Source organism: Trachypithecus francoisi, unplaced genomic scaffold (genome assembly GCF_009764315.1).
Source record: "Trachypithecus francoisi isolate TF-2019V2 unplaced genomic scaffold, Tfra_2.0 Lachesis_group9, whole genome shotgun sequence".
Taxonomy (NCBI): Eukaryota; Metazoa; Chordata; class Mammalia; order Primates; family Cercopithecidae; genus Trachypithecus; species Trachypithecus francoisi.
In genome coordinates, this window is record NW_022681474.1 from 38,015,861 (window position 1) to 38,043,626 (window position 27,766).

General features: G+C 53.6%; 2 protein-coding genes and 1 long non-coding RNA gene across 18 annotated transcripts; 2 read left to right on the top strand and 1 right to left on the bottom strand.

Annotated features, from left to right (window-relative positions):
* The first annotated feature begins 978 nt into the window (after positions 1-978).
* ZSWIM8 (zinc finger SWIM-type containing 8) lies at positions 979-17,532 on the top strand. Of its 10 annotated transcripts, none has more exons than XM_033208371.1 (26): positions 979-1,517; positions 4,081-4,234; positions 4,492-4,586; positions 4,763-4,935; positions 5,113-5,220; positions 5,352-5,433; positions 5,568-5,688; positions 6,377-6,578; positions 6,726-6,901; positions 7,259-8,252; positions 8,984-9,094; positions 9,263-9,442; positions 9,537-9,720; positions 9,933-10,031; positions 10,930-11,054; positions 12,169-12,409; positions 12,508-12,666; positions 12,771-12,999; positions 13,175-13,464; positions 13,626-13,849; positions 14,713-15,201; positions 15,748-15,931; positions 16,031-16,207; positions 16,371-16,490; positions 16,815-16,925; positions 17,050-17,532. In XM_033208371.1, exons 1-26 carry the CDS (start codon positions 1,310-1,312, stop codon positions 17,508-17,510), a joined length of 5,697 nt encoding a protein of 1,898 aa, XP_033064262.1. In that variant the 5' UTR covers positions 979-1,309; the 3' UTR covers positions 17,511-17,532. The 10 variants fall into 10 exon arrangements, with proteins under 10 accessions (XP_033064262.1, XP_033064260.1, XP_033064261.1 ...); XM_033208369.1 differs by having other exon boundaries at positions 981-1,517; positions 8,984-9,115; XM_033208370.1 differs by having other exon boundaries at positions 981-1,517; positions 8,984-9,115; positions 9,948-10,031.
* NDST2 (N-deacetylase and N-sulfotransferase 2) lies at positions 11,915-27,757 on the bottom strand. Of its 7 annotated transcripts, none has more exons than XM_033208381.1 (15): positions 27,190-27,753; positions 26,397-26,629; positions 23,095-24,441; positions 22,822-22,909; positions 22,353-22,507; positions 21,985-22,170; positions 21,596-21,724; positions 21,284-21,466; positions 20,470-20,566; positions 19,598-19,721; positions 19,279-19,453; positions 18,892-19,062; positions 18,675-18,784; positions 18,379-18,481; positions 11,915-13,483 (listed from the first exon to the last, which is right to left on the bottom strand). In XM_033208381.1, the coding sequence occupies exons 3-15, from the start codon at positions 24,097-24,099 to the stop codon at positions 13,445-13,447; spliced, it is 2,565 nt and encodes an 854-aa protein (XP_033064272.1). In that variant the 5' UTR covers positions 24,100-24,441; positions 26,397-26,629; positions 27,190-27,753; the 3' UTR covers positions 11,915-13,444. The 7 variants fall into 7 exon arrangements, with proteins under 7 accessions (XP_033064272.1, XP_033064271.1, XP_033064270.1 ...); XM_033208380.1 differs by lacking the exon at positions 11,915-13,483 and adding an exon at positions 17,638-18,270 and having other exon boundaries at positions 26,526-26,629; positions 27,190-27,685; XM_033208379.1 differs by lacking the exon at positions 11,915-13,483 and adding an exon at positions 17,638-18,270 and having other exon boundaries at positions 27,190-27,685.
* Positions 18,213-21,730, top strand: LOC117081992. Its single transcript, XR_004436408.1, has 2 exons — positions 18,213-18,298; positions 21,266-21,730. It is a non-coding gene; the product is annotated as an uncharacterized LOC117081992 (long non-coding RNA).
* Positions 27,758-27,766: the final 9 nt, after the last annotated feature.

A 27,766-nucleotide genomic window follows, 5' to 3' on the forward strand; every position in this document is an offset into this window, starting at 1 on the left:
AGCCAGGATGGTCTCAATCTCCTGACCTCGTGATCCGCCGACCTCAGCCTCCCAAAGTGCTGGGACTACAGGCGTGAGCCACCGCGCCCGGCCTTAGGAGTTCTTAACCTACGTCAATAGACTCCACTTAAGACGTCTGTGAACTTGGGGGAAAATTTGTATTTTTAACTACAACTGAAATTTAGCATTTCAGTCAGGGCTATGGAAAACAAACCACAGTAACATTATCAAAACCCATATGAAATCACGGTATTTTCATATCATGTTACAGTTGGTTATAAATATCTCAAAAAGCATTTATACTCATGACCAGCTTCAAAATTATGATAGTTACTACACTGCCTCCTAGATCTTGTCATTTAATGTGTAAATAAACGAGCATTATTACGTTACAAATTTGCTCTATTACTAGTTTAATAATTGTATTTAAACAACTGGTTTCCTTTGTAATTCTTGGTATTTTGTGTATTTGTAAACAATCTGAGAAGGGGGTCCAGAAACCTGCCTAGACTGCTAAACGGTCCATGGCACAAAAAAAGGTTGAGTTAGTAGACCCAAAGGCCGTATGGACAAACAGTACAACCATTTCCTGAAATCAAATGCATTCTCTTCTGATGTTTCCCCAATTAGACCCTATAAAAAGGTCGGCTGGATTGCAGACTTCTGGACTACGATTCCCAGAAGGTGGTGCGGCCCTGGGGCCTATCCAGAGTTAAGACAATAACTCCAATAGTTCTTGTCCTCTCCTGACGGCCTACGATTCCCAACATGCATAGCGGCTGTTTATTCCTTGGGGACTTTATGGACTCCGAGTTATTGCTGGGATCTGTAGTTGCTTCGTATAACATTAGGGGCTGGCTTCCTCTTATAGCGTCTGAGGGTGGGCTCGAGAGAAAAAAAGCAAATGCAGCAATTAAATAAACGTGTCCCCTACATCCGCCCGTACCCGATCCGGATCCCGAGCGCGCGAGGGCGGAAGTGGTGGCGGCCCGCGCGGCCGGAAGTCCGGATCAGCTGATGGGGGAGGCGGCTCCGCAGCCGCCTAGAGGCCCCAGCCGCCGAGCGCTTCGTCCCGGCCTTAAGTCTCGGAGACCGGCCAAGATCACGGCTTGCACCTCGCTGTTGGGCGAGGCCGGGTTCCGTCTCTTTCCCAGGCCTGAGATTCTCGCCCGGCACGGCCGCCCTGAGCGCCCCGGCCACCCCCAGCCCCGGCTCGCCCCTCAGGCCCCGGGCCTCCCCTCAACCCCCGGCCGGCGGCCCAGGCCCCGGATCCGCGGGGGGGGACCCGGCTCCGGGGGGTGCGGGCCCCATGGAGCTGATGTTTGCGGAATGGGAGGACGGAGAGCGCTTCTCATTCGAGGATTCGGACCGTTTTGAGGAGGATTCTCTCTGTTCCTTCATCTCCGAGGCCGAGAGCCTCTGCCAGAACTGGCGGGGATGGCGCAAACAGTCAGCGGGGCCCAATTCCCCCACTGGCGGCGGTGGCGGAGGTGGCAGTGGCGGTACCAGAATGCGAGGTGAGAGTGAGCTGGGGGGGAGGAGGAGCGGCAGGCCCTGCTTGGGCCTCGCTCGGGAGCTGTCCGGGACCAGGAGCTGTCCCCGACCGAGAGCTCCCTTCAGCCAGGGGAAGAGCGGGGAGCTGTCCCCGGCCGGGAGCTGTCCCCGACTGGGAGCTGTCCCAAGCTTAGAACAGACTTTAGAACTCGCTTTTCTGGCTTTCCTGGGGTGGGCTGGCTTCTCCACACCTGTGTGTGTGTGTGTGTGTGTGCGCGCGCGCGCGCTGTGGCAGGGAGATCCTGTGGACAGAAAGTAAATCGTTCGTCACTCCTTTGCCTCAGAGATGGGATAAAGGAGAAGAATCTTGTCTTTGACTTGGGAATACTTAACTGAGTTCAGTCTAAGGCATACCGGAAAGTAGACAGAAGAGAATGTGGGTAGGGGGCTGACTGTGAAGAAGTGACCACTTGTGGCGTGTCACCGCATTGCAAAATGCATTGGGAGCTTCTTGCTTTGGAGTGATGATCTCTGATCCCAGAAGCACCAAGAAGGGATCCCACCCAGAGGAAAGTAGAGGTGAACTGGCCTGCCAGAGATTCCATAGTTCATAGGTTTAGATCATAGGCTTTGTTTGCTTCTGGCCATGTCAAACATCTCTCAGAAGCCAAGGCTGGGACTTGCCTGCTGTGCCTTCCTCATGGCACAGTTTTTGTCCTGGTCCTCAGTGGAAGCTGGCTTTTTTCAGCAGTCGAGGAGTTTAATTTGTGTGATTCTACTCAGGCCTTTCCAAGAGTCTCGTTTTCCAAACTGGCTTGTGGAGATTTCTGGTGCTCTTTTGGGACACGGAGAAATTTACATACATCACTTTTTTTTTTTTTGAGACGGAGTTTTGCTCTTGTTGCCCAGGCTGGAGTGCAATGGCACGATCTCGGCTCACCACAACCTCCGCCTCCCCAGTTCAAGCAATTCTCCTGCCTCAGCCTCCCGAGTAGCTGGGATTACAGGCATGTGCCACCATGCCCGGCTCATTTTTGTATTTTTAGTAGAGATGGGGTTTCTCCATGTTGGTCAGGCTGGTCTTGAACTCCCAACCTTAGGTGATCTGCCCGCGTCGGCCTCCCAAAGTGCTAGGATTACAGGCGTGAGCCACCGCGCCTGGCACATGTATCACTTTTTAGGAGTGGCGGAGTGGTGACATTCAGCTTCAGTTAGAGAGAATACGTCCTGTGTACACACACACAAACACACACAGATCATAGGCAGTTTTACCGTGGGTCTTCTGTGACCTTCCGGCTTCTTTCATGTTTGAGTATGTGGGTAGTATTGGGGCTTAGTGCTCCCACACTTTGAGGGAAGTAACTGAAGTCATGGTGATGAAGATTGTTAACATATTGGTATCTTCCTGGTTAGGTTAAAATCTGGGAAAATGTGCCATATTACCCCAATCCCCCCACTTCAGTCACTCACTTGCAAAATAAAGGGGTTGGCGGGGTGCGATGGCTCATGCCTGTAATCCCAGTACTTTGGGAGGCCGAGTTGGGTGAATCACTTGTGGTCAGGAGTTTGAGACCAGTTTGGCCAACATGATGAAAACCCATCTCTTCTAAATATACAAAGGATTCGCTGGGTGTGGTGGCACCCGCTTGTAATCTTAGCTACTTGGGAGGCTGAGGTGGGAGGAAAGTTGGAACCCAGGAGGCGAAGGTTGTGGTGAGCCAAGATGGCACCAGTGCAGTCCAGCCTGGGTGACAGAGTGAGATTTCATCTCAAAATAAATAAAAAATAAATAAATAAAGGGGTCAACTTTTTAAAAAAGGTTCTTTTTAATTCTATGATTTTCTGATCTTTTAATATGACTGGCAATTTTGTAAAGATGTACAGTTTGTCCTATTATCCCTACTTTTTGATTAAAACACTGTGGAAAACCTTGAGTGGTAACTTTATCTTAGTCCAGGTGATTCCAGTTGCAGCAGCAGCTAGGTCCCCTGCGATAACTCCCCTTGAGGGTTTCCAGTGTGGGAAGTCATCATTTAGGTATGACGAAAGTGGTCCGGCCTCTCGTGCTTCTTGAGATCCCGTCCAGGCTCTGGTCTATCTTTTCTCCTTAGCTGGAGGCCTACAGTCATCTAGAGTAAAAGAGATGGTAAAAAAAAAAAAAAAAAAAAAAAAAAAGCAACTGGAGGCAAGAATGCCAGAGGAGAGACATTAACCATGTAATTGGAATTTAAAATGTTCGTGGAATATGGGAAATTCAATGCTGAGCCATGTGAGCAGGATTACTTGCTAGGGTCCTGGAACGCACCTCTCTGGCCAGGTGTTTCTTAAGATATCTCTGGTATCTTCTGTTCTAGACCTTAGGTGTAGCCGGCTGTGGGCTGGGGATTGTCCAGCTCCCCTTTCCCATATGGAGCCTTAAGGGTTAGTGTATCCTGTAGGGGGATCCCTAGGACTTTCATCCAGGTCTCCTCTTTCTATCATAGTGAAGGTGAGGCCCAGGATGTGGCACTGGCATGACTGCCAAGAAACCATGGCCCTTTTCATTTCCTATTCTCTTTCCCCTGATCCCAACCATTGTTTGCAAAGATGGACTGGTGATTCCATTGGTGGAGCTGTCAGCAAAGCAGGTGGCATTTCACATCCCATTTGAAGTGGTGGAGAAAGTTTACCCACCGGTGCCTGAGCAGCTACAGCTCCGAATTGCTTTTTGGAGCTTCCCTGAGAATGAAGAGGACATTCGGTGAGGCCAAAGGACTGATGGTGGGAAGTGGGTTCCTGATACTCCATACTGTCTGCTGGGTTTCCCATAGAACAAAGGAGACATTGTATTTGGGGCAGTGGTGAGAGGAAGACAAGGGAGGGATTGCCTGGGACTCCCCCCCTGCCCGCCCCCGCCTCCCCGCCCAGAGAGAGAGTGCCTAGGGCGTTGTGGTCTCTGACAGGGTCTGCCAAAGGTTATTTGCTGAGTTTTGGCTGTGTCCTCTTCTTCACCCCCAGGCTGTATTCATGCCTGGCCAATGGCAGTGCAGATGAGTTTCAGCGAGGGGATCAGCTCTTCCGCATGAGGGCTGTGAAGGACCCATTGCAGATAGGTGAGTGGGCCATCATGCCATGTGGCACACCCTGCTCCTCCCATCCCCTGGCTTATGAAGTAAGAACACACTGCAAGAAGCTGGAGCATGTTGTCTGAATAACTGCAGGGCCAGGGTCAAGGGCAGAGACCCAGGTCTTGACAGTGCTCCCTGACCACGCCCCCATTTCTCCCCAGGGTTCCACCTGAGTGCTACAGTGGTGCCACCTCAGATGGTCCCTCCCAAAGGGGCCTACAACGTGGCTGTGATGTTTGACCGCTGCCGGGTCACTTCCTGCAGCTGTACCTGTGGGGCTGGGGCCAAATGGTGCACCCACGTCGTGGCACTCTGTCTCTTCCGCATCCACAACGTGAGGCCCTCCCAATTTATCCTGGCCCTATCCTACGCTCCATCCCCCCCTTCTCTGCTGCATGCCTGGCTACAATGTGAGCCCCCTCACCTCCCCTACTCTGCCTGTCTGTCCTCCAGCTCCAGCTCCAGCAAGCCTGTTCTCAGATTATTCCATTTTACTCTGTGTCCCCTTCAGGCTTCTGCAGTCTGCCTGCGAGCCCCAGTCTCAGAGTCCCTGTCCCGGCTACAGAGGGACCAGCTGCAGAAGTTTGCTCAATACCTCATCAGTGAGCTCCCTCAGCAGGTGGGTGAGGTCGGCACCCCCTCCTGCAATTAGCTCCGGGCCAGGCTGCATAGCAGCCTTCCTGTTAGGCCCAGGCCTCCATGGGTTCACCTAGTCCGTGTTCTGCCTGCCTTTGTCTCTTTCTCCCTCAGATCCTCCCCACAGCTCAGCGTCTCCTGGACGAACTCCTGTCTTCCCAGTCAACAGCCATCAATACAGTGTGTGGAGCTCCGGGTGAGTGTGGTGAGAAAGATGGGCAGTAGGAAGAAAGCAAGCTTGTAGTGCAGAGCGCCACTTACTCAAGGCTTGCTGTTGTCAGGCGAATCCAGGCCCCTATCTCTAGGTGACTGACTGCTTGTCATCCTCAGATCCCACAGCAGGGCCCTCAGCATCGGACCAGAGTACTTGGTATCTAGATGAATCAACACTCACTGACAACATCAAGAAGACACTGCACAAGTTCTGTGGCCCCTCCCCTGTGGTCTTCAGGTAAATCAGATCTCTGCATACCTGTGTCTGTGGTGGAGGCGGAGCGTCCCTCAGGCTGATGACAGATCCTTTCTTCTATTCTTGCCTGTGACCCCTAACTTTTATTCCCTGAACTGGCACAGTGCCTGGCACACAGTTGTCACTAACGAATTGATGGAAGATGGTGACCTTGTACAGTCACAGAGTGGTCTGCTCTTACCTAGCAAGAGTTCTTTTTCTTCCTTTGATAGATCAGGAAATGGAGGCAGAGAAAGATTTTTTAAAGAATTTTTGTGGCCAGGGGTGGTGGCTCATACCTGTAATCCCAGCACTTTGGGAGGCCAAGGTGGGCAGATCACCAGAGGTCTGGAGTTCAAGACCAGCCTGGCCAACATGGCGAAACTCCATATCTACTAAAAATACAAAAATTAGCCAGGCGTGGTGGCAGGTGCCTGGAATCCCAGCTACTCGGGAGGCTCAGGCAGGAGAATTGCTTGAACCCTGGAGGCGAAGGTTGCAGTGAGCTGAGATCGTGCCATTGCACTCAAGCCTGGGCTACAGAGCAAGTCTCTGTCTCAAAAAAGGAAAAACAAAAATTGTTACAGATGTCCTTTTCTCTCTGTCTTCTGTATTTTGGGGCCAGAAGCCCTTTTAGGTTTCATTCAGCCCCGTCTTACTGTCATGGTTTTCTGTTTCTCTGCTTTTATAGTGATGTGAACTCCATGTATCTGTCTTCCACGGAGCCGCCAGCCGCTGCCGAATGGGCATGTCTGCTGCGCCCTCTGAGGGGCCGTGAGCCGGAGGGCGTCTGGAACCTGCTAAGCATCGTGCGGGAGATGTTCAAGCGGAGGGACAGCAATGCTGCCCCCTTGTTGGAAATCCTCACTGACCAGTGCCTCACATATGAGCAGGTAATCACCCAGCACTGGGGAGCCCCATGGTGGCTTATTCTCTCCCTCCCCCCGCCTCATCCTCCTTTTGCTGAAAGGGACTCTGGAAGGGCTACTCTGCCTTTCTCTGAGCTCTCAGGTGCAGCTCACAGCCTTCTTTGTCTCCAGATAACAGGTTGGTGGTATAGCGTACGTACCTCAGCCTCACACAGCAGTGCCAGTGGGCACACGGGCCGTAGCAACGGGCAGTCAGAGGTGGCAGCCCATGCCTGTGCCAGCATGTGTGACGAGATGGTCACACTGTGGAGGCTGGCCGTGCTGGACCCTGCACTCAGCCCCCAGCGGTGAGTCTCCCCTGAGGCTCACCACAGAACTGAGCCTGGGCCAGCTCAGGACAAACTGAGCCTTCATCTCCTTGTTTGCAGAGACATACCATGATTTTAGTCCTCGGGAAATGGGAGGTGCTGAGCTCTGGTGTTAGCAGTGATTTATGAGTCCTTTTTCTGAGAGGCTTTCATCCTTCCCTCCCCTAAATAACACCCATTTTCAAAATTCCCCAGTGTTTCAGTGATGCTTATGGGGCTGGGTCAAGAAATACTTCCTGTGTCCTTTTCCCGTGCCCCTCTTTGGGGTGTACACCTACTCCATGCCCATCCTTTCCCAGTAGCCCCTCAGCAGCCTCCTGCCCCTTGTTCCCACAGGCGCCGGGAACTGTGTACGCAGCTGCGGCAGTGGCAACTGAAGGTGATTGAGAACGTCAAGCGGGGCCAACACAAGAAGACGCTGGAGCGGCTCTTCCCTGGCTTCCGGCCAGCGGTGGAGGCCTGCTACTTCAACTGGGAAGAGGCCTACCCACTTCCTGGTGTCACCTACAGCGGCACTGACAGGAAGCTGGCACTGTGCTGGGCCCGGGCCCTGCCCTCTCGGCCAGGTGCCTCCCGCTCTGGGGGCCTGGAGGAATCCCGGGACCGGCCCCGACCTCTTCCTGCTGAGCCAGCTGTGCGGCCCAAGGAGCCTGGGACCAAGCGAAAGGGCTTGGGTGAGGGAGTCCCCTCATCACAGCGGGGTCCCCGCCGCCTCTCAGCTGAAGGGGGAGATAAAGCTCTGCATAAGATGGGTCCAGGTGGGGGCAAAGCCAAGGCACTGGGTGGGGCTGGCAGTGGGAGCAAGGGCTCAGCAGGTGGTGGGAGCAAGCGACGGCTGAGCAGTGAAGACAGCTCCCTGGAGCCTGACCTGGCTGAGATGAGCCTGGATGACAGCAGCCTGGCCCTGGGTGCAGAGGCCAGCACCTTCGGGGGATTCCCTGAGAGCCCTCCACCCTGTCCTCTCCACGGTGGCTCCCGAGGCCCTTCCACTTTCCTTCCTGAGCCCCCAGATACTTATGAAGAAGATGGTGGTGTGTACTTCTCGGAAGGGCCTGAGCCTCCCACAGCTTCTGCCGGCCCCCCTGGCCTACTGCCTGGGGATGTCTGTACCCGGGACGACCTCCCTTCTACAGATGAGAGTGGCAGTGGGCTTCCCAAAACCAAAGAGGCAGCCCCTGCAGTTGGAGAGGAGGATGACGACTACCAGGCGTACTATCTGAATGCCCAGGATGGGGCTGGGGGCGAGGAAGAGAAGGCCGAGGGCGGGGCTGGGGAGGAGCACGACCTGTTTGCTGGGCTGAAGCCGCTGGAACAGGAGAGCCGCATGGAGGTGAGGGGATGGAAGGAGGGAGGGCTGGGTGCTCCTTAGCCACAGCGGGGAGGGGCCTTCTAGCTCTAGTTGGGAGTGTCAGGACCATCACCAGGACTGTGAGAATCCTGTTGCAGGCGCTGAACTAGCCTCCCTGCTTTCAGTCTACTCTCTTTACTGCTTCCACATGATTTTCCTAAAATGTGATGGTGTCACTCTCCTGCTTAAAACCCTTCAGTGGGTTCCTGTTGCCCTTACGATAAAATGAAAGTGTTTGGCATGACCTATGAGGGTCCACTTGATCTGGTCTTTGCCTGCTTTGCCAGCCTCACTTGGCTGTTCTGTCCTTTGCACTCCAGTCAGCTGAACCACTCCTGTATCTGCCATGCTCTCTCTTGCCTCCAGGATTTTGGACAGATTGACCTTTCTGCCTGGAATGTTCTTCTCCATTAGCCAGTGTTTCTTCTTCATGTCTCAAGGATCTTAAAGATCACTTCTTCTAGCGAGTCTCTCTGATACTGTCCCTCTGCCCCAAGATATCCCACCTGCTTCCCATTGACTTTTCCCTGTAATAGCTGGCATCACGGTGGCATGTGTTTATGTATCTGGGTCTCTAACCAGAGCTCCTGTGGAGCAGCGCAGGGCCTGGCATGTAGCAAGTGTTCAAGGAATGTTGGCTGCGTGAGTGAGCATGATGTCCTGCCCCTGGAAGTTGGGACTTCAACCTCTCTGGTCCCATGTCCTCCTTCCAGGTACTGTTTGCCTGTGCTGAGGCCCTGCATGCACATGGCTACAGCAATGAGGCCTCCCGTCTCACCGTGGAGCTTGCCCAGGATCTGCTAGCCAACCCACCCGACCTCAAGGTAGAGCCGGCCCCTGCCAAGGTGAGAGAGACCCCCATCCTCTACCTTCCCTTCCCCCACTTACGCCCAACCTGCTCCCATGCCCCACCCCAAGTGAGAGCCTCCTTCTGCCTCCACCAGGGTAAGTCAGAATCATCTGCCTGTCTCCTGTGTTTCTTCCCTTTCTAGGGCAAGAAGAACAAGGTATCCACGAGCCGTCAGACCTGGGTGGCTACCAACACCCTGAGCAAGGCAGCTTTCCTGTTGACAGTGCTAAGTGAGCGTCCAGAGCACCACAACCTGGCCTTCCGAGTTGGCATGTTTGCCTTGGAGCTGCAGAGGCCTCCAGCTTCTACCAAGGCCTTGGAGGTCAGAGGCTCCATCTCAGCCTTGTACTTCAGTCTCTTTAGAGCCTTATACCTTGATCTCTATTGACACACTGAGCTCTTTCCTGTGCCCTCAGGTGAAGCTGGCATACCAGGAGTCTGAGGTGGCTGCCTTGCTCAAGAAGATCCCTCTGGGTCCGAGCGAGATGAGTACCATGCGGTGCCGGGCAGAGGAGCTTCGGGAGGGGACGCTCTGTGACTATCGGCCTGTGTTGCCTCTCATGTTGGCCAGTTTCATCTTTGACGTTCTCTGTGCTCCAGGTATGGTGCCTGACCCTACAGTAAGTGGGGAACTGGGGTAGGGGTAGCTTTCTCTAAGAAAAACCAAGAGCCCCAAGGTTCTGAATCACCTTTAGGACCCGTCAGGCAGCTTCATGGGTAGGTCTGTGATGATGAGGATTTTGGGTTCCCTTGCATTTTTTTTCCCATGCATGATACTTCTGTCTGCCTGACTTACCCCAACTTTTATACAGTGGTTTCTCCCACAGGTTCCCGGCCCCCAAGTCGCAACTGGAACAGCGAGACACCTGGGGATGAGGAGCTGGGATTTGAAGCAGCAGTTGCTGCCTTGGGTGAGTCTGTCAATGTCTTGAGCACATCCATGAGCTAAGCCTGGTTCAGGTCTTAAAGGACATGAGACCTGTGCCTTGTTCTGAAGGGCTGTATGGTAATGGGAAGGTCAGGGTGACATGTGTGAGCCAACTAGTGCCTGTAAGATAGTCAGGAATTCAGGGCAAAAATGTGTGCTATATGGCCGGGTGTGGTGGCCCATGCTTGTAATCCCAGCAGTTTGGGAGGCCGAAGCAGGAGGATCGTTTGAGCTCAAGAGTTCAAGACCAGCCTGGGCAACCTAGCAAGACCTCATCTCTACTAAAAAAAAAAAAAAAAAATTAGCCAGGTGTGGTGGCACATGCCTTGTGCTGCCAGCTACTCCAGAGTCTGAAGTGGGAGAATTGCTTCAGCCTGGAGATTGAGGCTGCAGTGAACCGTGATTGCACCACTGTCCTCCAGCCTGGGCAACAGAGTGAAACCTTGTCTCAAAAAAAGAAAAAAAAAAAATGTGTGCTATGGGTGTTGGATATTGTAAGGGCAGCAAAACAGAAATCTAGGGAAAGGCCTAAGGGAAGTGGTAGAATATGGAATGTGGGTTAAAAAATCAGTAGGTCCTAGACCAGTGAACACCATGAGTAAACACACAATGCAATTAAGTTTTCATGAGAATGAGGAGCCCAGCTTCCCTAAAGTGGTAACTACATGCTGGGTAAGCAAATTGGACCTGGTTATGAAAGTTTTGAAAAGCATACCAGAGCTTAGGTTGGATGTAATAGTCAATGGGGACTTCTATAGGTGACATGGACCAAGGGAACCCCTTACTTCATGTGCTGATGGCTTGGGAACCCTGGCCTCTTGCCTTTGCTGCCTTGGGAATTATGACTACTCTCAATCCCCATAAGGTCCTCTTTCTCACAGGCATGAAGACAACAGTGAGCGAGGCAGAACATCCCCTCTTATGTGAAGGTACACGTCGGGAGAAGGGTGACCTGGCATTAGCACTAATGATCACTTACAAGGACGACCAGGCCAAGCTTAAGAAGGTAAGAGACTGGGGCTGGGTGCGGTGGCTCATGCCTGTAATCCCAGCACTTTGGGAGGCCGAGGTGGGCGGATGGCTTGAGCCCAGGAGTTTGATACAAGCCTGGGCAACATGGCAAAATCCCATCTCTACCAAAAAATACAAAAAATTAGCAGCTGGGCGTGGTGACACATGCCTGTAGTCCCAGCTACTCGGGAGGCTGAGGTGGGAGGATTGCTTGAACCCAGTAGGCAGAGGTGCAATGAGCCGGGTTTGCGCCACTGCACTCCAACCTGGGTGACAGAGCGAGACCCTGTCTCAAAAAAAAAAAAAAAAGTAAGGGACTGAGGTACTGGGGCCTTTGACAGGCAGAGAAAGAGAGCACATTTTACTACCTTTCTCAGGGAGTTTCCAGTACAATGAGAAAAGTGCTATTTTAGGCTGGGTGCAGTGCCTCATGCCTGTAATCTCAGCACTTTGGGAAGCAGAGGCGGGAGGATCGTTTGAGACCAACCTGGCCAACATAGTGAGACCCTGTCTCTACAAAAAATTAGAAAATTAGCCGGGCATGGTGGCGCGCGCCTGTAGTCCCAGTTACTCGGGAGGCTGAGGTGGGAGAATTGCTTGAGCCCGGAGTTTGAGGCTACAGTGAGCTATAATCATACCACTGCACTCCAGCCTGGGCAACAGAGCGAGACCCTGTCTCTTAAAAAAAAAAAAAGAAGAAGAGGAAAAAAAGAAAAGTGCTCTTCTGCCCATAGGAGGTAAGTAGGGAATCTTGGGGACATCTCATAAAGAATAAGAGAAGACCAATGGTTCTTATAGGAGTGCTAGGGCCGGGGGTGGAAGAAGAGAAGCAGAGGGCATAAAGTCATTCATTCGCTTATTTCAGTATTTATTGACTATCAGTATATTCTGCCTTGTGGGTGTTAATGGAGGATACCAAGATATGTTGGGGTTGAATAAGTTACAAACAAAAGACGTAAGCCAGGAGGTCATCCTGTGGTTGTAACTGGGGAAGGCTCCCTGAGGATGTAGCAGTTGGCCATTTCAAGGAGACCGGAAGGTAACAGAAGTCAGGAGCTAAAGGGCATCCTGTCACTGCTTCTCTGGAGGTCACTGCTTCTGTCTTCCAGATCTTAGACAAACTCTTGGACCGAGAGAGCCAGACACATAAGCCACAGACGCTGAGTTCTTTCTACTCATCTAGCCGCCCAACCACAGCCAGCCAGAGGTCTCCTTCAAAGCACGGGGGCCCATCTGCCCCAGGGGCCCTGCAACCACTGACCTCAGGCTCTGCAGGGCCTGCTCAACCAGGGAGTGTGGCAGGGGCTGGGCCAGGCCCCACTGAGGGCTTCACAGAGAAGAATGTGCCTGGTGAGGTGGGGGCACTGGGCAGGGGGGATGAATGGTGTGGAGCTATGTTGAGGTCCCCTTTCCTGGGCTCATCCCAGCGTCCTGTTTTCCTCACCTAGAGAGTTCCCCACATTCCCCCTGTGAGGGTCTTCCATCTGAGGCAGCTTTGACCCCCAGGCCAGAAGGGAAAGTTCCTAGCCGCTTGGCACTTGGCAGTCGTGGAGGCTATAATGGACGGGGATGGGGGTCTCCAGGACGGCCTAAGAAGAAGCACACAGGTAGGACAGCCTGTGGGCTAGCATAGAGGGAAGGATAATCCTGAAGGTTGGAGTCTAACATCTGGGACTCCTGACTTCTGAGACTGACTTCTTTTGGGGGTTAGGCATGGCCAGCATTGACAGCAGTGCCCCTGAAACAACATCGGATAGCTCCCCAACCTTAAGCCGGAGACCACTTCGAGGGGGCTGGGCCCCCACCTCCTGGGGTCGAGGTCAGGACAGTGACAGCATTAGCAGCTCTTCTTCGGACTCCCTGGGCTCCTCATCCTCCAGTGGAAGTCGCCGGGCCAGTGCCAGTGGAGGAGCCCGGGCAAAGACCGTTGAAGTTGGCAGGTCAGTGGGAAGAACTCCCCATCTTCCCTGATCTGGCCCGCCCTCAGAGCCATATCCCTAGTGCAATCCAACCATTGTCTCCCAGCATCCTCACTTTCCCTGGTCCTTCCCAACCTACCTGGATACCCATTTCAAAGAAACCCCAACCCCCGTCCCTACCCCATTGCCCCTTCAGGTACAAGGGCCGCCGCCCCGAGAGTCATGCCCCCCATGTACCCAATCAGCCATCAGAGGCAGCTGCACACTTCTACTTCGAGCTGGCGAAGACAGTGCTGATCAAGGCAGGGGGCAACAGCAGCACTTCCATTTTCACACATCCATCTTCCTCAGGGGGCCACCAGGGTCCTCACCGCAACCTGCACCTTTGCGCCTTCGAGATTGGGCTTTATGCCCTTGGCCTGCACAACTTTGTTTCTCCCAACTGGCTCTCACGTACTTATTCTTCTCACGTTTCCTGGATTACAGGTAAATCATTTGACCTGACCTGGGTATGGGAGGGGGATTAATTGGTGGGGATAAGAGCCTTATCTTTGTGGGGGATTACTGATCTGATAAAGAGACATTATTCTCACACCTCAGTGGTGCTCACACTAACCCAACTCTGCCCTTCTCTCCTTTCCTCTAAGGCCAGGCCATGGAGATAGGCAGCGCAGCCCTGACTATACTGGTAGAATGCTGGGATGGGCACCTGACACCCCCTGAGGTTGCATCCTTGGCTGACAGGGCATCACGGGCAAGAGACTCCAATATGGTGAGGGCAGCAGCAGAGCTGGCCCTGAGCTGCCTGCCTCATGCCCATGCATTGAACCCTAATGAGATCCAGCGGGCCCTGGTGCAGTGCAAGGAACAGGTATTTCCATGGGCAATCTGGGAACCTCTTCTGGGGTATCTGGGCAGGGAGGTTGGGCATGGGAAAGCTAAGGGCCCAGCTCTTGATTCCCACATCCTGGAGTTTACAGATGACTGTTGGTCCTCTCATGGCGACATTTTACCTATTAATGTGCTTTTGCACCCATCTTTACAACTCAAAGGTTAGGTTTATTTCTATTTTACAGATAAGGAAATGGAGGCCTACAGTTTAGGGACCAAGATGATCACTCAGGATAGAAAACTTAGGGAAGGCCTCATACATATAAGACTTGAATGGGGCCGGGCGCGGTGGCTCAAGCCTGTAATCCCAGCACTTTGGGAGGCCGAGACGGGCGGATCACAAGGTCAGGAGATCGAGACCATCCTGGCTAATACGGTGAAACCCTGTCTCTACTAAAGAATACAAAAAACTAGCCGGGCGACGAGGCGGGCGCCTGTAGTCCCAGCTACTTGGGAGGCAGAGGCAGGAGAATGGCGTGAACCTGGGAGGCGGAGCTTGCAGTGAACTGAGATCCGGCCACCGCACTCCAGCCTGGGTGACAGAGCCAGACTCCGTCTCAAAAAAAAAAAAAAAACAAAAACAAAAAAAAAAACTTGAATGGGAGGGGGCTGTTAAATTAGTTTGGAACTGGGACTATAACCTGGGTCTTGACTTACTTTGGTCAGTATTTATTCAGTGTGTGAAGCACTCACTGCTCTGATAACGGACTCTAAGCATTGACACTGACCTCTGATGCCTCCCTGGGAATGAGACAGCTCTGAGGGAGACATTGGAATCTCATCTAACACCATCCATGTGGTAAAGGCCTTTCCCCCTTAACACTCTGTTCCCCTCTCTTCCAGGACAACCTGATGTTGGAGAAGGCCTGCATGGCAGTGGAAGAGGCAGCTAAGGGTGGGGGCGTGTACCCTGAAGTGTTGTTTGAGGTTGCTCACCAGTGGTTCTGGCTGTATGAGCAAACTGCAGGTGGCTCATCCACAGCCCGTGAAGGGGCTACAAGCTGTAGTGCCAGTGGGATCAGGGCAGCTGGGGAGGCTGGGCGGGGTATGCCTGAGGGTAGAGGGGGCCCAGGGACCGAGCCGGTTACAGTGGCGGCAGCAGCAGTGACAGCAGCAGCCACAGTGGTGCCCGTCATCTCGGTGGGGTCTAGTTTGTACCCGGGTCCAGGACTGGGGCATGGCCACTCCCCTGGCCTGCACCCCTACACTGCTCTACAGCCCCACTTGCCCTGTAGCCCTCAGTACCTCACTCACCCAGCTCACCCCGCCCACCCCATGCCTCACATGCCCCGGCCTGCCGTCTTCCCTGTGCCCAGCTCTGCATACCCACAGGTGAGACCAGTGTTCTGCTGGGGGGTGAGTCGTGGGAAAATATTGGAAATTCATAGGGGGTTGGAGTGGGGTACTCTGGGAGTATAATTGGGCTGTCCAAAAGTCCTGGTGAGGTGGTGGGAGTCTGGGGGACGCAGCCCAACTAAAATAAGAAATGACGTTCGGGTATGGTGGCTCACGCCTGTAATCCCAGCACTTTGGGAGGCCGATGTGGGTGGATCATTTGAGGTCAGAAGTTCGAGACCAGTCTGGCCAACATGCGGAAACCCCATCTTTACTAAAAATTAGCTGGGTGCACGCCTATAATCCCAGCTTCTTGGGAGGCTGAGATGGGAATCCCTTGAGCCTGGGAGGCAGAGGTTGCAGTGAGCTGATACCGTGTCCCTGCTCTCCAGCCTGGAGAACAGAGCAGCAAGCAAGACTCTGTCTCAAAAAAAAAAAAAAAAAAAAAAGAACTGTCAGGATAGCAGCTTGTGGGGATGAAGCAAGAGAGCAACATCCTAATCGAACTTGGCATCTGCCCTCTGTTCTTCTCCCTGCCCCTAGGGTGTGCATCCTGCATTCCTGGGGGCTCAGTACCCTTATTCAGTGACTCCTCCCTCACTTGCTGCCACTGCTGTGTCTTTCCCCGTCCCTTCCATGGCACCCATCACAGTACATCCCTACCACACAGAGCCAGGGCTTCCACTGCCCACCAGTGTGGCCTGTGAGTTGTGGGGCCAGGGAACAGGTGAATGGAGGGGAGGCACACTGGGCAGGGGAGGTGGGGAGGGAATCTTCTCTGCCTCTCTTCGGGCTGAGTTCCTGACATGGCTCTCATCCCACTTAGTGAGCAGTGTCCATCCAGCATCCACATTTCCAGCCATCCAGGGTGCCTCACTGCCTGCCCTGACCACACAGCCCAGCCCTCTGGTGAGCGGAGGTTTTCCACCACCCGAGGAGGAGACGCACAGTCAGCCAGTCAGTCCCCACAGCCTGCACCACCTGCATGCTGCCTACCGTGTCGGTGAGAGGACATCCCTTTCTGTGCTCCTACCTGCAGTTGTGCCAGTGGCTCCTCAGAGGACCCTTCCTCTAGCTCTTCATTTGTTTACTGTGGGGTCAGGTGGCAGGTTGGGGTAAAGTGTGAAGAGGATACACCCTACCACGTACCCACTCTTATCTCCCAGGAATGCTGGCACTGGAGATGCTGGGTCGCCGGGCACACAACGATCACCCCAACAACTTCTCCCGCTCCCCCCCCTACACTGATGATGTCAAATGGTTGCTGGGGCTGGCAGCAAAGCTGGGTAACACCTCCCCTCCCTAGGACCATTTCCCCCCCCCACCTGCTCTCCCCACCTTCCTTATCCCAGACCTCCTTCCTAGCTCTTGCTCAGAGTTGAGGCCTTGGTCGGGTATGTGTGCGTGCGCGGGGGGCGGAGGGTTACCTCAGCTCCTGGGGTGGAGGGAGGCTCTCTGCCAGGCCAGAGCTGAGATATGTAAGTTGGGTCCCTAGGGCAGAGGTGGCCACCCCCGTCTCATGCCCCTCCCCCTGCCCCCCAGGAGTGAACTACGTGCACCAGTTCTGTGTGGGGGCAGCCAAGGGGGTGCTGAGCCCGTTTGTGCTGCAGGAGATCGTCATGGAGACGCTGCAGCGGCTGAGTCCCGCTCATGCCCACAACCACCTGCGTGCCCCGGCCTTCCACCAACTGGTGCAGCGCTGCCAGCAGGCATACATGCAGGTGACAAGCTAGAATTATGGAGCAGGGTGGAGCACTTCTGGGTGGTCTTGGACCAGAGGGAAGGGAGGCAGGGCCTGGTTCTGTGCTTTGTACTAAGGCTTATCCTGCACACATCCTCCTCCAGTACATCCACCACCGCTTGATTCACCTGACTCCTGCGGACTACGACGACTTTGTGAATGCGATCCGGAGTGCCCGCAGCGCCTTCTGCCTGACGCCCATGGGCATGATGCAGTTCAACGACATCCTACAGAACCTCAAGCGCAGCAAACAGACCAAGGAGCTGTGGCAGCGGGTCTCACTCGAGATGGCCACCTTCTCCCCCTGAGTCTTTCACCCGTAGGGTCCTATACAGGGACCCAGGCCTGTGGCTATGGGGGCCCCTCACACAGGGGGAGTGAAGCTTGGCTGGACAGATCATCCTCACTCAGTTCCCTCGTAGCCCAGACTGACAGCTGCTCTTGGGCTGTAGCCTGGGGCCAAGATGTCTCAGACCCTAGAAGCCTAGGGCTGGGGGAGACAGCCCTGTCTGGGAGGGGGCGTTGGGTGGCCTCTGGTATTTATTTGGCATTTATAAATATATAAACTCCTTTTTTACTCTAGTTGACCCGGGCCTTTCCCTTCTTTCCAAACTCCATGTGCAGATGAACCTTGAACTGGGGGGAAAACTGATGCTTTAGTCTAAGTTTTTCCCACTCCAGGGAGGCAGACAAAACAGAAAAATAAGGATGTTTATTAAGGACATTTCTAGCCCACAGCTAGGGCTCATACTCAGCTCTATGAGCCACTGTCCGACCTCATCCCCATTCAATGTGAATGACATTAGGGAGGCCGGGCCACAGGTAGATCCCACTGCCTGACTAAAGGGGCCATAGCAAGGGGTCCCTCCCATAGCCAGGTATAGATAGATACACTGCTGTGGATGAAAAGGGAAATCTCATTGGACTAATACATTCCCCTACACCCTGCCTGAACCCTCTCATTCCTCCCCACCTCCCAAGATGATGGGTCAAAGGTACCTAGTACCATGATGTGGGGTACCAAAGGAAGTCCCTTTATTCGCCCCAGAACTATGGGAAAAGGATACTCTTCCCTTCTCAGGGGGCTACTGAGGTAGAGGGGGAGGGGCCAGGCCACTCTAATCCCCCTTGTGGGCCCTGCTCTGGGCTTGCCCCTTAGGGAAGCAGAGGGCATTTTGCTGGTATGGGAGGCTGGGATATCAGCCCAGACTGGAATGCTGCAGTTCTTCCCGAAGCCATGAGGGCACTGGCTGTCCAAGCCGGCTCAGCAGCTTCGACAACTCCAAATTATGGTTCCGGAAAAAATCCGTAAGGAAAAGACGGGACTGACAGGAGAAAATGGAAGCAGAAATGGTAAGAAGTGGGACACTAGTGGGACACAGAATCAGATCCTGGAAGTGGAGAGGGATTCCCCAGCCCCTGGCTTTACTTACCTCAGTGTCCATATCTGGATACCTCCGGCCTTTGCTCCGGCCTAGGCAGCGAGTCTTACCACCTTCAAGTCCCTGGCACCAAAATCCCTTATCGTCATCAAACCTGCTCAACAGGAAGAGGCCATGAGGTGGCAGGGAAAAGAGAAACTCAAGTTCCATAAATGCACAATGCCCCTCTCTGCCCACGGGGACATGTCTCTCCTTGTGAGACAGTAAATCCATGTCTCTAACAGACATGGTCAACCTGCTTCCCCATTTCCCATAGAGTACTCCTCCCCTGGGTCATGCTCTCCCACCTGAGGGTCCGTGTGTAGTTCAGAAAGGGTGTGATACCCAGGAACTTCTGGATGCTCTCCATTGAGGCTGCTGGGTTGGTACGCAGCTCTTGCCCATCCACAATCAGCAACTAAAGGGACAGGGATGTGGTTCCCTCTATATTCCTAAGAAGCCTCTGGGCTGAAGGGAAGAAGAGGGGAAGGGGAAGCCCACTGATGGCTCTTGCGGGGATTATACCTGTCCAGAGGGGTAGTAAGTCAGCCAGCGCTGTAGATGGGTAGAATAGTAGCCAGGGACAAGACAGCGGTTCTGCAGGGAGCGTAGTGCCAGAGGGGTCTGGGAGGAGGCTGAAATCACCTGATAGAAGGTATAGTTCAGAGCAACTGGGTCTCCATGGGCTCGCTGATGCTGAAGGAAAAAGAGAAGGAAGGTGAAGGACTAGTGATTTGACAGTATTATTCTGCCCTTACGCTTGGTCTGGTGACAGACAGCACAGCATGGGTACCCATCCCCAAGGCACTAGTAAGTTTCTCTACCCTCACTCCTTCCTCCCTCTCTAGCAGTCACTGCCCCCTACCCCCTACCCCCAACCTTTAGCCTGTGTGTCCCTAGCTTCAGGCAGACCTGGTACCAGGAGTAAGCCCTGTCAGCAGGGTTGGTGAGCACTGTGATGATCTTGGCTCGTGGCAGGAGGGCAGCCCCCCGCCGTGGTACAACCTCTGAGTCAAAGTAGGTGGCACTTTTTTCAAATAGGAAATCAGTGCTGGCATTGGAAGGAACAGGGAAGAAATCCATGTACCTAGGAAGTAGCACAGAAGAGAGAGAAGCAGAAAAATATGCAGAGTGAAGTGGCCAGAAGTCTGTGCTGAGGGAAGCTGGAATGGGGTATTTTGGGGGAAGGGAGTGTTCCTCTGAGAAACATTCAAATGGGACCTAGTCTCACCAGTCAATACCCTTGTGGTAATTAGGGCCGTTGAAGAACTGAATCTCCTCAAATGTGCTGGGGCTAGGGAAGCTGCTAGTTACAGCTGGGTGCAGGCTCAGGAAGAAGTGAATAGCTGTAGTCCCTAAATGGGAGAGAAAGAACAGGCCATTGTGGGAGGGAAAACCGCTCAACAGCATAAGCTTGAAGGAAGTGAAAAAATAACCACTCTGGGTAGGAAAATCCCCCATGGCCAAACTACAATGATAGGAGGCAAGTCTGAGAGAGGCCCAGGGAAGGGCTAAAACAGTGGTTCTCTGCTTTAACTGTGCACCAGAATGACTTGTGGATCTTGTGAAAACACTACAGATGATTCTGATACACAACGAGGGTTAGGAATCACTGCCTCAAGAGACTGGATCAGTGAGGGGTGGGTATAAAAGGAGTTCCTTTTTTTCTCTCTTAAAAATTCCAATTAAGGCCAGGAGCGGTGGCTCATGCCTGTAATCCCAGCACTTTGGGAGGCCAAGGCAGGCGGATCACTTGAGGTCAGGAGTTCGAGACCAGCCTGGCCAACATGGTGAAACCCCGTCTCTACTAAAAATACAAAAATTAGCCAGGCATGGTGGCACCTGCCTGTAATCCCAGCTACTGGGGAGGCTGAGGCAGGAGAATTGCCTGAACTCGGGAGGTGGGGTTGCAGTGAGCTGAGATCGTGCCACTGCACTCCAGCCTGGGCAAAGAAGTGAGACTCTATCTCAAAAAAAAATAATAATAATTAAAATTAAAAACACTTTTCATTCCTGTGATTACCTGGAGAGAGGAGAGTTCCTTGACAAAAGGATCCTTTGGGTTTAAGGCAGGGCAAGAGAAGTTAGCTAAGGATACTTCACCTGTTTTCTGGGGTCCCACAATGAGGAACTTCGGGAGACGATCACAGGTTTTCTCCTTGGACCAGATATCTTTGTGCCTCTTGTCATCACAGGGATTCTGAAGCCAGGGCCAATAATCAGATAAGGCCTAGTCTTTTTTTTTTTTTTTGAGACGGAGTTTTGCTCTTGTTGCCCAGGCTGGAGTGCAATGGCATGATCTCGGCTCACTGCAACCTCCGCCTCCTGGGTTCAAGCAGTTCTCCTGCTAGCTGGGATTACAGGCATGTGCCACCACGTCCGGCTAATTTTGTTTTTAGTAAAGACGGGGTTTCTCCAAGTTGGTCAGGCTGGTCTCAAACTCCTGACCTCAGGTAATCTGCCTGCCTCAGCCTCCCAAAGTGCTGGGATTATAGGCGCGAGCCACCGCACCCGGCCTGGCCTAGTCTTTTCTTAAACCCCCATCCCAGCTGGGTGCAGTGGCTCACATATGTAATCCCAGCACTTTGGGAGGCTGAGGTGGGCAGATCACCTGCAGTCAGGAGTTCAAGACCAGACTGGCCAACATGGTGAAACCCCATCTCTACTAAAAATACAAAAATTAGCCGGGCGTGGTGGTGGCTGCGTATATTCCCAGCTACTGGGGAGGCTGAGGCAGGAGAATCGCTTGAACCCGGGAGGTGGAGGTTGCAATAAGCAGAGATTGTGCCATTGTACTCTAGCCTGGGTGACAGAGCAAGACTCTGTCTCAAAAAAAAAAAAAAACCAAAAAATCCAACAACAAAAAAAAACACCCCACCCCTATCATGTCTCTCATCAGACTGAACTCCACCTTTACCTGCCAAAGGGGGCTTCGCTCCTGAGGGAAAAGTTCAAAGTACTTCTGTGCAAGCGGGACAGGAGGAAGGGTCTGTAGGCGCAGCCGTGTCCAGCACTGGAGGAAGCGCACCAAGCTCTCAAAGGTGTACAGGCCCAGCCGGTCATTTCCATAATTGGACAGATGGGTCATAAAGATGCTAATCTGTAAGGGGTACCTGCATTTCAGATTTGGAGAGCCTACCCACCTCTGAATCAGCCTTGGTGAGTAAAGGTCCCAGCCTGCAAACACCTTGACTCTACAATCTTCTAGCCCTTCCTCTCAGCACCTTACCGGATTAAGCAGCACTGTCAGAAAGAGCTCTCCACCTCGGATGCTCCGGTCTAGTTCACGAGAGCCTCCAGGATACTCATTATAGAAGATTGTGTGAGTGAAGAGGCCACATGTCTGCCGGGGCAGCACCTGGAGGGAAAAGAAAAAACAGATAAGATTTGAAAGACAGAATGAGAAGTAGATGGAGGACACTGGGATTTATAGAGGACTCAGTTTGAAGTTATAGCAATAAAGCTCTTACTGAGGGTGTTAAGATTTTTTCACCTTTCTACCCCTGATTATGTACCCCCATACTTGGACTGGCAGTTGATAGAGAACATAGGTCAATGCATGTTGAAAGCCGTCTAAATGTGAGAGTTTGATTCAAGCTTGTATTGGGAGCCCCTCACCATAATGCCATTGTGAATGAAGCCACGACGGTAGCGGGCAGGGCGGAGATGGGGATACTCCTCAGTGCTGGTCACCTGGATGCCCCACACGGATTTCCAGGCCTCATAGAGCTGCGTGTGGATGGGGTACACGCCCGAGTGGTGGGGGGCCACAGCATACCCCAGATCCGTGGGAATCCCATGCTCCTGGGAATGGCATAGACTCTCACTAGGACCTGGTGAGGTTTGGGGAGTAGAGGGTAAAGAGGGTGGGGAAGCCTCCAAATAAAGAAAAATGCAAAGGATAGGAAAAGGGTAGCCCATTAGGGAATGGTAGAAAAGGAAGCATGGCTGGGAGAAAGTATGGGGAAGAGATCCAAGGGTCTCACCAGAGCAAACTGTTTGTTGAGCCTCATCTGGTCAGCCAGCACGGAGCGATTGTGGAACAGGTGTGGCTGCATGTGACTCCACATGTGGGGGAACCACCAGAACTCTTTGCGGTGCTTCAGCAGCATGTCGTCCCCTGCATCCTCCTCCTCTGTCCCTATGACCACACGCTGACCACTGACCACAGCCAGTCAGCCCCTGTTCCCTTCTTTGTTTTGTATTAACACTGACCACCTTCTATCCCTGGGACAACCCTACTGATCCTTGCCTAAGTAAGACTTTCTATTTGCCCCATTGCCAACTTGCCCTCCAGCCACCCGTGCGAACCTAAATTCATGCCCACCACTAGCTCCTCACAGCAGTCTGACCCCAAACCTTGACCCTTTTCTCCAACTTGTCTGCCCAGGGAGGTGGACAGTGAAGGGACAGGTCAAGCTATGATATGCCAAAGGAGTAGGGGAATAAGCTCACCAGTATGATAGAACTTGCCCGAGAAGCCCAAGTTGAAGGTGAAGTTGGGGACTAAGGTCCTGAGTTTGTTCTGGGTGGTCAACAGAGCCTGGGAAGAACAGGAACGTGAGAAATCAGGAGCGCAGGCTGAACAGGAAATACATGAGAAGTAGCATTCTTCCTGCCTGGAAAAGCAGGGAGTGTACCTATGACAAGCTCACAATCAAGGAAGGGAGTATGACAGGCCAGAGTGTGAATAGCTTCTAAGAAAAAAATTTAAGTAACAAGACTGACCTCAACATCAGCCACCTTCATGCGGGTCCCTTCCTTGCCCACAAAGATGTCATCGATGTCTACCAAGATGTAGCGGTCGAGGTCCAGGCAGAGGCGCTTGCCAGTGAGGTATGCAACAGCATCAACGAAGATAAGTTTGTGGAGCCAGAAGGAAAGGCCGTGACCAAAGAGCACCCGCTGGATGCCATCATGAAGCCCCAGGTCCTGTACCACAGTGGGAAGCCGGGCCCGACGAAGAACTGGTCCTGGCACCAGGGGCTCAGCTGGCCGAAGGCTGGCAAGAAGCACTGGTTCATATGTACTATGATTGGATTGGAAGATGGTCCAGTCATCACCAGGCAGTGGCCCTGGTTCTAGGCGGCTGGGGCGTGTGAGATGCAGTAGCGGGGCAGAAGGATTCACTTGGTAGTCCCGGAGCCCCAAGTTTGAGTGTAAAAAAAGGGGAAAGCCCTTGAGCTGGGCACTCAGTAGGCTGTGCTCGTGGGCTCGGAAAAAGCCGATGATGCCCACACCATACTCCACACAGTACCGGTCTAGCAGTTCTCGACTCCAGGCATCCAGGTTGACATACTTGAGCAGGTTCTCATAAATGACCAAGACATAGCGGCCATGGGTATTATCAGTCAATGTGGGCATGTCCCCTCGGCCAGGTGCCAACTCAGTGCTATAACGAAAACGACTAGATTCCAGGATGGCCACAATTTCCTGCCCCAGCTGTGAGTATGCACTCTCCACAAACACAAGGACCACAGGTTCAGTTCGAACTGTCTCTGGAGGCCTGGGGGGCCGAGGTGGAACTGGAGGCCATGCAGGGCCAGGACCAGCTGCCCCACTGCTGCTGCAGTCTCCCAAGGGCAGGGGCAGGGGTTCCTTGGCCTTAGGGCTGGTGGACACATAGTAAGCCAGGAAGCCCATGGAGCCCAGGCTGAAAGCGATCAGCAGCAGTATGAGGCGGTGCAGTTCCAGCTGCCGAGCTGGGCGTACCACCTTCCACAACTGGAGCATGGCGGGGGGAGGAAGGGAGGGAGGAATGGGGACCACCTCAGGGGATGGGAGGTAGGAGTTCTATAGGCTAGGACTGTCTTGGAAGGGTAGAAGGATAGGAAAATATGGGACAGGGATTCCCTCAGGGGGAGTTTCCTTAAGAGGTGGAGATGAGTCCCCTTAGTATAGGGTAGGGGAGGCAGAAGGGGAAGCAGGGGGCAACTATACAGAGTCCACTAGTCTCAGGTCACCATGGCCCCCTGGCCCATGGCTTCAGGCTGCAAATCTTGCCAGGCTCTCCCCTTGGCCCTGGCTGAGTGCCTCACATCAAAGGTCAGCAAAGTTCAATCTCTGCCTCCCTACCTGTAAGACAGAGAAATCAGTGGGTTATTCCTCCTTCTGAAACTGTGTCATTAATCCATTTTCCTCCCCATCCCATCTCTCTTGCCTCCTGCTTATTGGATAATCTGTTCTCAAAAAAAAAGAAAAAAAAAGGCTCCTATAGGAGAACCTACAAGCTGAGTCCTATACATTGGCTTCACAGCTTATTCCCTTTCCCTTTCTTAGAATACCCAAATGAATGTCCAAATTCTTCGCTCTAAGCAAAGCTCAGAGATGGAGCAGTATATGCAAATGATAGAAGGGAACAAATCTCCCATCAACAAGAGGCTAAATATCCTAGGAGGCTAAAAACAGGCCTCCTCTGAAAGGAGTTCCTAGCCTATGACTGAGCAGCTGGCCAGCCAGCAACAGCTCTGATCTTTCTGTGAGGAAGGGACGGAAAGCCCCGGAAGTCCTCAAAAGTCCCACGCTTCAACGAAATATCAGATAAGGAACTCATGAGGCTGTTAATCGTCCTCATCAATCAAACCCAATATCACAGCCAACAGCATTAACGAACTTGCAGTCAGGTGGACACTATGGTGGGGGAGTTCAAAAGGAAAGAGCAATCCTCATGATAGGTAATCATTCTACCAGTTTCCAAACCCAGAACTTAGCGACTCCCTTACCCGTTGCTTGTGAAACATTACCTGCCCCTGACCTTCACCTCAACTTTGCCAGTCAGGAGATAAAAATGTAACTCCTGAGCAGGCCACACACTGGGTGCTGAGAAAAGCCAGACAACTGAGTCCACTCTAGTTCTCCTTCCTAACTTAGCCTAAGTGGTTCTCCAACCCTATTCTTAAACAGCTCAGAAGAGTCCCTGAGCTAGCCTGGAGAGACATGAGGTATTGAGTTCAGTTACACAAACAGAACAACTTGAGTAAGAACTGGATGACAGAGAGCAACAGGAGCTTAAATCACATCCAACCAATGACAGAAGGAAAGAGGACAGTGTGATCAGAAAACACAGTTTTAAGGAGGTCTAATTTTGGGGATCTCTTTTATTATTTTTAGATGGAGTCTTGTTCTGTCACCCAGGATACAGTGTGCTGGTATGATCATAGCCTACTGCAGCCTCAAACTCCTGGGCTCAAGTGACCCTCCCACCTCAGCCTCCCATGTAGCTGGGACTACAGCTGTGCACCACCACGCCCTACTAATTTTTAATTTTTTTTAGAGATGGGGGTCTTGTTATGTTGCCCAGGCTGGTCTTGAACTTCTGGGGTCATACAATCCTCCCGCCTCAGCCTCCTGAGTCTGTTCTTTTTCTTAAATCGACTGCTTCTTTAAGTTTTATTGTCACTATCCCCACCTCAGCCTCCTTGTAAGGCTGGCAATCCCTCTCTACCACCTACCCCCAAACACACACATCTCAGGGGTGATAAGGCAGGGCCGAGGTCCTTCAGAATTGACAGAGATGATTTAAAAACAGTTCAGGCCAGGTGTGGTGCCTCACACCTGTAATCCCACCACTGTGAAAGGCCGAGGCGGGTGGATCACCTGAGGTCAGGAGTTCAAGACCAGCCTGGCCAACATGGTGAACCCTTGTCTCTACTAAAAATACAAAAATTAGCTGGGCGTGGTCGTGGGCGCCTGTAGTCCCAGCTACTCGGGAGGCTGAGGCAGGAGAATCACTTGACCCCGGGAGGCGGAGATTGCAGTGAGGTGAGATCGGGCCACTGCACTCCAGCCTGGGTGACAGAGTGAGACTCCGGCTCAGAAAAATAAAAAATAAAAAATAAAAAAACAAAAACAGTCTAGCTTTGGCCTAGGTAAAACGACATGAGAAGAGAGCTGGGGGAGAGGATCAAAATGGTGACGAGAAGGGGTGAATGCTAAGAATTTGATGCAACTTTAGAGAAAACATCGTAGTGAGGAGGTCACTGACGGGAAGCTGATACTCAGGGTGTATCATCCCGTATTTGAGAACTTACAACTTGCCAGCCATTCTTCTAAGAGCTTTACATATATTTAATCTTCACACCGGCCCTAAGAGGTAGGGAAAAGGTACATGCTCCATTATCCCCATTTCACATATGAGTAACTCAGAGAAGCTCAGAAACTTGCCCAGGATCACACAGCTCAGTTGATGGGAGGGCTGGGATTCGACTTCAGGCCTGTCAAGCTCCAGAGCCGCGTTCTTAGCCGCTGCATTTTAGCTTCATACCTGGAAGAAGCAGCAAGGTTTAGGGAAGGGGCGCCGCAGGCCGGGCCAGTGAACGCTGAGGGCTAGCAGGGCTGGGCAGGGTGGGTGTGTGCGGGAGATCTCTGTGAACGGCGAAGCCAGACGTGAGCCGGGCCCGGGCTAGGGGAGACCGGGACGGCCGGAGCAGCGGCGCGGAGGCTGCGGGCGCCGAGGGGGCCCGAGGCTGGCGGGTGGAGGGGCCCCGCCGAGAGAAGGGGGCACAGGTGGATGCGAAGAGCGCACCGGATGTGGGACACCAAAGGGGAAGGGACCACGGGCGCGCGGCGGCGACTCCGGGGTGACATCGAAAACAGCCTCTGGGCTGGGAGAGCCTTGCGGGAAGAAGGGAGCCCGCCTGGTCCGGAGGGTAGCGAGGCGGTTCTGAGGGAGGCCGGCGGAAAGGATCGGGGTGGCGGACGCACGCTGGGCCGCCGAGGGGTCGCCCGGGACGACCCTGAGGCGATGGTGGCAACATCGAGGGGAGTCTGTTGCGAGGTCTGAGCGCGACCGTGGGCGAGGGGGTCTCCTCAGGGGCGGCTCACCCGGAGGACTGGGCGGCGTCCCCGCTGTCCCCGGGCTCCGCCGCGTCCCGGGGCCGCCCGGCTTCCCTGCTCTCGGGGCCACGGGCCGCGTCGCGGCTGCTCCGCCATCTCCGAGCGAACGCTCTGCCGCAGCCTGGCCCAACCACAGCTCCCACCGGGGGAGGCGGCGCGCCGCCGCTGGTGGCACCCGCTCGGATCCACCGACTCCGGCCCTAGCAGTCGCACGACCTGGGTGCCGGGAAACCAAACGGGCCTCCGCAGTGCCGGGCCGAGCCGCGGCCTCCGAGATGGCGGGCTAGACGCCCCGCCCGCGGAAGCGCACCCCCTCCTCCTCGCGCGATGGCACCGCCGGCCGGGCGTCGGGGACCGCGACTCCGGAGCAGGGGCGGGCTTAGGCCTGGGCTCATCCACTCAGCCCCGCGGAGGGGGAGCCGGGCCAGCCCACTCGGAGGGGACGAGGCGGAGCGGCCTAGCCAGAGGCGGGACCAGGGGCGGGGCGAGGCCCTCAACCGACTCCCAGGGCACTCACCCTCCCTCCCCGCCCCGCCCCGCCTCGCCTCCGCAGCACCGAGCGCTG